The 8,089-nt window shown below is 54.8% G+C and overlaps 2 protein-coding genes across 2 annotated transcripts; both read left to right on the forward strand.

Moving 5' to 3' along the window:
- Window positions 1-583: 583 nt before the first annotated feature.
- CSF2 (colony stimulating factor 2) lies at window positions 584-2,589 on the forward strand. The gene is made up of 4 exons (XM_028103447.2): window positions 584-742; window positions 843-884; window positions 1,589-1,714; window positions 2,455-2,589. The coding sequence occupies exons 1-4, from the start codon at window positions 584-586 to the stop codon at window positions 2,587-2,589; spliced, it is 462 nt and encodes a 153-aa protein (XP_027959248.1).
- Window positions 2,590-4,114: 1,525 nt separating this feature from the next.
- Window positions 4,115-6,101, forward strand: LOC148164304 (uncharacterized). Its single transcript, XM_088023607.1, has 4 exons — window positions 4,115-4,319; window positions 4,398-4,430; window positions 4,847-4,984; window positions 5,756-6,101. Exons 1-4 carry the CDS (start codon window positions 4,167-4,169, stop codon window positions 5,882-5,884), a joined length of 453 nt encoding a protein of 150 aa, XP_087879733.1. The 5' UTR covers window positions 4,115-4,166; the 3' UTR covers window positions 5,885-6,101.
- Window positions 6,102-8,089: the final 1,988 nt, after the last annotated feature.

Below are 8,089 nucleotides of genomic sequence, written 5' to 3' on the forward strand. Positions count from 1 at the left end.
GCCATCTGGCTGGATTCTGCCTAGGTGGACACTGTGCAGGCCTGTGAGGGTCTTCCTCCCATTCAGATCTTTCACTGTGGCCAGAGGAGAGGGATCTAGGAGGAGAAGGGGGAGGCTGGGCTTGGAATGGGCCCCAGAGGCACAGCCAGCCCAAAGACTTCTTGGGATCAGAGGCAGGGTGGAGAGCCTGGGCGTAGGAGCTCAGTCCAGTATCTCCCAGGCCCCGCCCTGGCCACTCCAGGCCAGGAAGTCCAAGCTGTGCCCAGAGGCCCCTCAGAAGGAGGGGGCAGCCTCATTGGCCAGACTACCAGGGAGGGGGCTGGAGAGCGCTCAAGGAGGCAGGCGGGTGCGCTGCCAGTTCTTGGAAGGGCTCATGAACGAAAACCCCTGAGCCTGACCACCTGGAGGAAAGGCTCACCGTTCCCATGTGTGATAAGGGCCAGGAGATTCCACAGGTCAGGTAGTTCCCCCGCCCCCCTGGCGTTTTGTGGTCACCATTAATCATTTCCTCTAACTGTGTATATAAGAGCTCTTTTGCCAGTGAGCCCAGTGCTCAGAGAGAAAGGCTAAAGTCCTCAGGAGGATGTGGCTGCAGAACCTGCTTTTCCTGGGCACTGTGGTCTGCAGCATCTCTGCACCCACCAGCTCCCGCAGCCCTGTTACCCGACCCTCTCAGCACGTGGATGCCATCCAAGAGGCCCTGAGCCTTCTGAACAAAAGTAGGGACGAGACTGCTATGATGGTGAGTTAGGGAGCGAGTGCAGGCTGTGCCTGGGCCACCTCGCTGGCCTGGACTGGCCCTGCCTGTCAGCTTCATCAAACGGTATTTTGCTTTTCTACAGAATGAAACAGTAAAAGTCGTCTCTGGAATGTTTGACCGCCAGGTAAGATGCTTCACTTTGACACACCTTCCCAGAGGCCTCTATTTTGGGGGGGGGTGGTGGCTCCATTTCAGATGAACTCTCACAGGGTGGTCGTCGGTCCACTTCCTCTCCAGTCAGCTGGCTGCCAGGAGGGGCTCTCCGGAGGCCACTGGCCTTGCCCCTGTGGCAGTCACGTGAACTCCTTCATTAGCCAAGCAGCCACGGGCAGACTTAGCATTCAAGGGGCCTGGGGTCACCAGGGGACAGGTGGGTAAGTGGCAGTTACTTGAAGACACAGGGGCTGTGGGCTTGGGGCACTTATGAGACTAAGCCCTGTGAAGACAGCGTGCTGGCTACAGAGAGGCACAGAGAGATTTCAGAAACAAGCCTTGTTCATTTTTCAGGTTGGGGGGGGATGCCCCCCCCGCTACCTTCTCCCCGAATGGTGGAGGGATAGTGACCTCCTTTCCTGGAGCCTGGGACCCTCTCGAGATGCCAGGGAATGTGGCTGTGCTAGCAGAGGGTGGCCTGAGCTGAATGATGCAGATTTGTATTGGCATGAACAGAGCAGTGTGTATGACTGAACCCGGCATCAACCTGTGCCCCTCCCAAGTCCTCCTCTTGGGGGACAGGGCTGAGAACAGGAAAGAGTGCCGGGGAGCGTGTCATGTGCCCACCAGAGGGCACTTGTCCACTACTCGCCAAGTAATGCACAGTTCCCACAGGAGCCGACATGCCTGCAGACCCGCCTACAGCTGTACAAGGACGGCCTGCAGGGCAGCCTCAGCAGCCTCAAGCAACCCCTAACCCTGATGGACAACCACTATAAGCAGCACTGCCCTCCTACGCCGGTGAGTACCCACATCAGGGTCCCAAGCTGGAAGGTCTTGGTCTAGGAGGGTGGAGGGGTGCATAAGAAGGGATCTTCGGCTGTAGCTGTTCAGGACCCCAAAGGGGTTCTGTGTCAACAGATTTGTCAGCATTAGTCCCTCTAGAGAGTGAGCAGCCCTGCCCATTTTCATCCCTAGGAGTTAAAGCCATGGAGCTCTGGGGGCTTATACACTCCCCAGCGGGAGCCGCTTCTGTCCTTATTATCATTAATGAGGTCAGAGGTGAGGCAAACCCAAGGAAACTCAGATCCTGCCTAAGGCCCAGGGTATATTCTGGGGCCCAAGTGCCACCAACGTGGCCCCTTGTGAGGTGCCTAATTGCATGGGAGCAAGGAGGGGGGTCACACCCAGATTGGACAAAGGCCCCAAACACTCCTTTTCTGTAGGGAGTGAGGCTCGTGGCCTTGACTCCTGCCCCTTCTGGGCTGCTGGCCTGAGAGCGAGGAGACGCCGGCCCAACCGCCCACCCCAGCAGACCAGCTTCGGGCTGGCGTGTTGTCAGGCCCCTGGCAGAGTTGTGCACCCTTTGGGTGACACACGGTGGCAAGCTTGTCATCTGACTCAGGTCAGCAGGCGGGCTCCAAATAGGCCTTCCGGCCTCTGAGTTCTAGAGGGCAGTGCAGAAACGCACCGGTGCTTCCCCCACATTAGCCACTCACACCTGGACTCAAAGTTTTCTTGTTCTTTTTTTTTTTTCCAAGGAAACTCCCTGTGCAACCCAGACTATCACCTTCAGAAGTTTCAAAGAGAACCTGAAGGAATTTCTGTTTAACATCCCCTTTGACTGTTGGCAGCCAGAAACAACAGAGGCCAGTGCAGCCAGGAGCCAGCCCTGAGAGCGCAGCTCCCAAATCACTGCCCTCCTCCCCATGGATGGCTGAAACCCAAGATCTTCACCTTTGAGGGACGATAGCGCGGGCCAGGGCTGTGGGGGGCACGGACTTGCTCTGAGCCATGCTGCCCCTGATACCGGCTTGGTATATGGGGAGTGGGGAATGTTTTACATTGGCAGGGATCCGTAATATTTATTTATATATTTATGTATTTTAATATTTATTTATTTATTTATTTAAGACCATACTCTGTATTTATTCAAGATGTTTTGCCATAATAATAAATTATTAAAAACCTGTTCTTATTTGTGCAGTTTCCAGTTTGTTTTTAACCATGAGCAAAGGCTGATGGTGCTCTCCTCCCCATAGGGCAAGGTGGGGGGGGCGGGGGAGAGGAGCCGCCAGGTTCGGGAGGGGGCAGGGTGCTCCAGCAGGGGCAGCCCTGACAGAGCAGAGGGGAGGTAAGAGTTGGCCTGGGCACTGCACTCTGCACACCCAGATGTGCTCCGCTGGATACTCAAGGGCTCCCACCGCAAAAAGAGGTTTTCAGGTTCACTTGGAAGTCCAAGGCACCTGGTCAGTGGGAACTTGCTCCAGGACAAGGCCATCATACTTCGTGAGAAGGCTTGGGAGTTCCTGGGGCTCAGCTGGCCACTGGCTGAATGGGCCTGCCCTACAGTGAGGCAAACACTGTGCCCCTCAGAGGCCTGGCCCTGTGGCCACACCCTGGTCCTCACACTCAGGGCCTCAGCCACTCCTAAGGTGAACCAGTAGATAGACTAGCTGTTCAGGGGGGGAAAAAAACAAAACAAAACCACAGGGGTCAGAGCCCAGCATATTTACCAAACTTTCCCCCAAATGGGTGATCCTAATCTGTGAGAGTCAGAATGTATATTCGGAATCTGTCAGTACGCGGCTCTAGCGTGGCATTTTTCTGAGCTGGCTTTTGTTTTTACATGAAGTTTTGCATCTAACCAGGTGCCTTCCTCTAAAACCCAAGGCCTTCAGGCCAAGAAATAGCAGTGCTCCATTCTTCCCTTGCTTTGCCAGCCTGGTTGGAGGCTGTGTTCCGAAACCTGTTCCCCTGTCTCCCTCCCGGGGACTATGAGGAAGTGGGTGTGTCTGCAAGTGTCAGGTGGCCAGGACAGCAAGGCCAGCCTTCTCCTTGACAGGGGGGCCTGAGGAAGCTGGCTTGGTGCCCCTGCCTTGCTCTCTCTCCACCCCACCTACTATCTCTGCTCTGGCCTGCACCTGCAGACAGCACCGGTCCTGGCCAAAGACCTGTCCCAACAAGCAGGCAGAAAGGTCATGACTTGAAATGTGAGTACAAATAAAAATTCTTAGACCAAGTGTGATTTTCAGCAAAGACAAGAATCCAAAAAGCATGCTGTGGTCATAGAAAAATGCATGAAAAGCACATTTGCCCGGCGATAAGGTCCTCTCTGTCTTCCACGTAAGCCAGTGATGACTGATAAGAGATTTAGCATTTCCTTAGACTCACATATATAGGTACCCCTCTCCACAGAAATGCTGCCAAGCCCAGGGCTCAGATCGGCTTGCAGCTACCCTCAAGTCTTACCATGTACCTGTACGTGTTCCTGGCTTGTGCACTCTGGGGATCAGAAAACCACTGTGCCTCCATGAAGACAGCCAACGTGTCTGCCTACGACAATCACACGGCAGTCTGTGCTGAAATTCAGAAAGAACTTTCGGCTGACAACATTATATACAATGTAAGTCTGGGTCTTCATCAAACATCACTTTGCTCTCAGTGGCCCTTTGTGTTTCTGACCAATGTCTCCTGCTTTCAGGGTTCCTTCAAAAGGCCCCAGAACACCAGTGAGGTAAGGAACCGTTGCCGCATGGACCTTTCTGATCATATTTGAAAGGGATCATCACCCCAATCAGCATCCAGCACAGAGATATGAACAAAAGAGTGAGGAATCTGGCCGGGGGCGGGGGGGGGGGGGCGGGAAGCAGAGTTTGAGTTTGGGGCCTCCAGCTCAACCAACAGATGAATCAGTGGCCAGGTTCTAGGCTTTTCCAGGCTCTCTGATCATCACCCCAGATTAGCCCTGGGCCTGGGGAGAGACCCGACACCCATTGCACCTGTGGGACACCTGCAGGACAATCAGGGTAGGGCCTGAATTTGAGTTCAGGGCTCCATCTAGCCAGGGTGACCAGGGATGGACGAGGCTGGGGGTCAACTGGTGCTCAGCTGTACACCACCAACAACCCCCTGCTCCTCACCCCGTTTCAGGAGCCCTGCTATGGGGAGTTTACAAAGGACTTCATCTCCACCCTGAAGGAACTTATGAAATCTAACGAGCATGACCATCACATAAAAAAGGTTTATAAGGACATGGAAGAACTCACCAGAATCTGCCCAAAGCTGCAAGTAAGTTGCTGTTTGCTCTTAGAGGAAACTTAGGCTACCACAGCCAGGGGCCCAGCGGGGCAAAGGGCTTCTTACAGCCCCCACTTGCCCCATGTGAGGCCTTACATACTACTTTCTGACCCAAAAGTACACTCACAGACAAGGGCTGGGGCTTAGGAGGGTGGGGATTTAGGGGTTGTTTCAGAGGTTTCTGGGATGCCCTCTGCCAAGTCCCCAGGCACAGGGGTCAGTGTGGAGCAGGTCTGAGACAGGTCAGAGCAGGGCTGTTGTGTAATCAGCCTGGGGAGAGGGAACAGCTGCTCAGTGCCAACCCCCACGGGGCAGCCAGTCCAAGCGAGCTCCGGTTTGCCCTGCCCCTGGGGCTCTTTCTGGGCTGGTGAGCCCCACTAGAAGCCCACTGTGTGGATGGGCAGTGGTCTAAGGGGGGCATGTCCTTGGGAAATGACTGAGGTGTTCCTCTGTGTGTGCCCCCTTCTTACATAGGCCCCTGTGTGCTCCCACCTTGCTTGTCCTTGTGCCCCTGTCCTGGGCCGCTGTGAGGTCTGCCCACACTTGGCTGGCTCTCTCCCCACGGCTACAGATGGGCCTCAGACCCTGTGCTCCACTACCACCCGATGCCCCCCAGTGTGCCCCTAAGATAGGTGCAGAGGGCCTGACCAAATTATCTCCTAGGTGGTGGAGGGCTTACAGGACACCTGTGGCTGGTAGTAGAGAGTTTGCTTTTATTTTTTTCTGCTAAAAATATGGCTTAAATATGCATTTCTTATTTAGCCTACAGAATCACCCAAGAACTGTACTACTGAGGAAAGTAACTTCTCACAGTTCAAGGAAGCCTTACAGAGCGTTGTCATATCCATAGAAGGATGGAAATCCTGTAAGAGTGTCAAGAGCAGCCTCTGAGACCCCCTCCTCTCCCTGGGACCTGGTTAGAGCTTCAAAAAAATGGGATTGGAGGAGCCTTGGGCACAATTTTTAGCCAGGGTGGGGTGGGAGTTTGCTGGCCCTGGGCTGGCTGACAAGTCTGTGGGCAGGTAATGGGGGCAGGGGTGTGCCTGAGGAAATTTTCTGTAACTGCTACAACAGCACCCGCTACTTCAATAAAGCAGGTGTACGTAAATGCTGGTGAAAGTCATGACACAGTCTAGGCTCCTGGGGCCCATGGCAGACCGGAAGGGGCAGGGGGCTGGGGTTGATGGCCCCACCACCAGGACTCCTGACCTGGAGAGCCAGGAGTCTCTCAGGAGGAGAGACCTAAGAGGGTGAGCAGGAGCCCCACCTCGTCTGCCCCTCTGCTGCCCCTCCAGGGTGAAGTGACACCCAGGACGGGCTCCATCAGTGTCTGTGCGGCGTGTTACTAGTCCTCTTCTCCCCGAGTCCTTTAGAACTCGAATCAGATCCTTTCCCAGATCCCCCCGCCCCCAGCTTCACTCAGTACCCAGCCACCCCTGGATCCAAGGGCCAAGACTCAAGGCTCAAGGGCCTCCCCTGTGTGATCTCTATGACTGCTCCTGGGGGCTCTAAATCTCATTCATCATCCCCCCTCCCCTGCCCCTTGCTGAGGGCTGATGTGACCACAGAAAGGTCAGACCTGGTAAATGGCACAGGGGAATGGGGGCTTGCAGCCTACTCACAGAGGACTGGGCACAGTGGGGAATGTGGACCAGGTGGGGGGCCCCACAGTGACCAGGGACATCTCTAAACCCCCAGCTTCTTCTAGACCAGCAAGTAGCTATCTGACTTCAAAGTAAAGCCCCTCACCTACAAAGCCTCTCACAACACCCTTCAGAGCCCCCTTGGGATAAAAGCCCACTCCCCGACTACTGCTGCCCCTACCCCAGAGCACAGGGCACTCCCTGTGGTAAATCCAGCAGCCGCTCTGGTCCTAAGGTGCTGCCACACTGAACTACCGACCTCTGACTCCTCATCCTCAATTCGAACCCTAACCCTGATTTGAAGAGTTTATTGGAGGTGACAGCCTCCTACCATCCAAACCTCTCAGACCATGAGTTCCTTCACCAAACCAGGAAAGATCTATTGTTCTGGAATACAATTAGGTATCAAGCTGCAACCACAATATGGCTCAGGCCAGACCTGTCTGCAACATCTACCTTCTGACAGACCTTGCCTAGCTTTGAAGCTTCAGATTATGCCTGCAGCCAATGCACAGACGGACCATAGCCCTGCCCACCCCCATCCCTCACTCTAGACTTCTCAGACCACTCCCTGTGTATCTCCAACTTGACAGGCCACATCGGGCTGGAGGTCAGCAAATGTGACTGAGCGAAGTTGCCAAATTATCTCAGAACATGGCGGGCAGCCCCATGACTCAGGTGTCAAGGCTGATGTGGTCAGCGGTCAAGGATGGTTACAGCCCTGAGGAAGCCCATGGTGCATTCCCCAGAGGCTGTGAGCTCCTGTCCCTTGGGCACCCCACATGGGTGCTCAGGGTTTCCAAGGTTACTCCTCTGTGATGAGCACTAGAGCCTGTGGGATGCATGGCAGGATGGGGTTGTAGAGATACACTGGTAAGAAGACCCACCACTTTACTGCCCAGCCTCCTCTGAGCCTGAGGCATCTAACAGTAGAGGCCTGGGGGCTAGCATATACACCCTTGTCATCCCATTACTGTGTTCAGGACATCAGGGTGTACACAGGCCTGGTCTGCCACTAACCTGCTGTGTGACATTGGACAGATACCTCAGTCTCTCAGCCACAGTCCATAAAGGCAGTGTGGGCTCTAGACCCAGAGGCCAGAACACAGCCTAGGTTCAGGGTTTTTGTCATGCTAGAGGGCCTCACAGCATCTGGCTCAACTCTAGGGAAACTAAGGTTGACAGAGAGGTTCTGGTACCTCTTCTGGGAAACAGGAAGTTGGTAAGAATACAGGTGGGAAGGCAGCTCTTCCCCAAGGAGTAACTGCCCCCATCCCCCTGCCACCCCTAAGCCTTGGCCAAGGCTCCCAAACAGCCATCCATGAAGAGACCCTGCAGTGAGAGCCACCTGGGTTTTCTCTGTGCCCTAGTGTTCTCTCTAATTAGACTCCCATCTGGACACTGGTACTGTTCCTGTTGGTGGCTGGAACCAGGTAGGAGGGCCTTGTGGGTA

The sequence above is a fragment of the Eumetopias jubatus genome, unplaced genomic scaffold (assembly GCF_037043125.1).
Source record: "Eumetopias jubatus isolate StellerSeaLion01/CBP00866 unplaced genomic scaffold, mEumJub1_p1.0 scaffold_5, whole genome shotgun sequence".
NCBI classification, from domain to species: domain Eukaryota; kingdom Metazoa; phylum Chordata; class Mammalia; order Carnivora; family Otariidae; genus Eumetopias; species Eumetopias jubatus.

What these genes read in the sequence shown, in the direction of transcription:
- CSF2 (XM_028103447.2), top strand. Translation starts at nt 584, where the DNA reads ATGTGGCTGCAGAACCTGCTTTTCCTGGGCACTGTGGTCTGCAGCATC. An exon ending in GGGACGAGACTGCTATGATG is followed by an intron (nt 743 to 842) that starts GTGAGTTAGGGA and finishes GCTTTTCTACAG; the next exon opens with AATGAAACAGTAAAAGTCGT. An exon ending in AGCACTGCCCTCCTACGCCG is followed by an intron (nt 1,715 to 2,454) that starts GTGAGTACCCAC and finishes TTTTTTTCCAAG; the next exon opens with GAAACTCCCTGTGCAACCCA.
- LOC148164304 (XM_088023607.1), top strand. Translation starts at nt 4,167, where the DNA reads ATGTACCTGTACGTGTTCCTGGCTTGTGCACTCTGGGGATCAGAAAAC. An exon ending in CTGACAACATTATATACAAT is followed by an intron (nt 4,320 to 4,397) that starts GTAAGTCTGGGT and finishes TCCTGCTTTCAG; the next exon opens with GGTTCCTTCAAAAGGCCCCA. An exon ending in GGCCCCAGAACACCAGTGAG is followed by an intron (nt 4,431 to 4,846) that starts GTAAGGAACCGT and finishes ACCCCGTTTCAG; the next exon opens with GAGCCCTGCTATGGGGAGTT.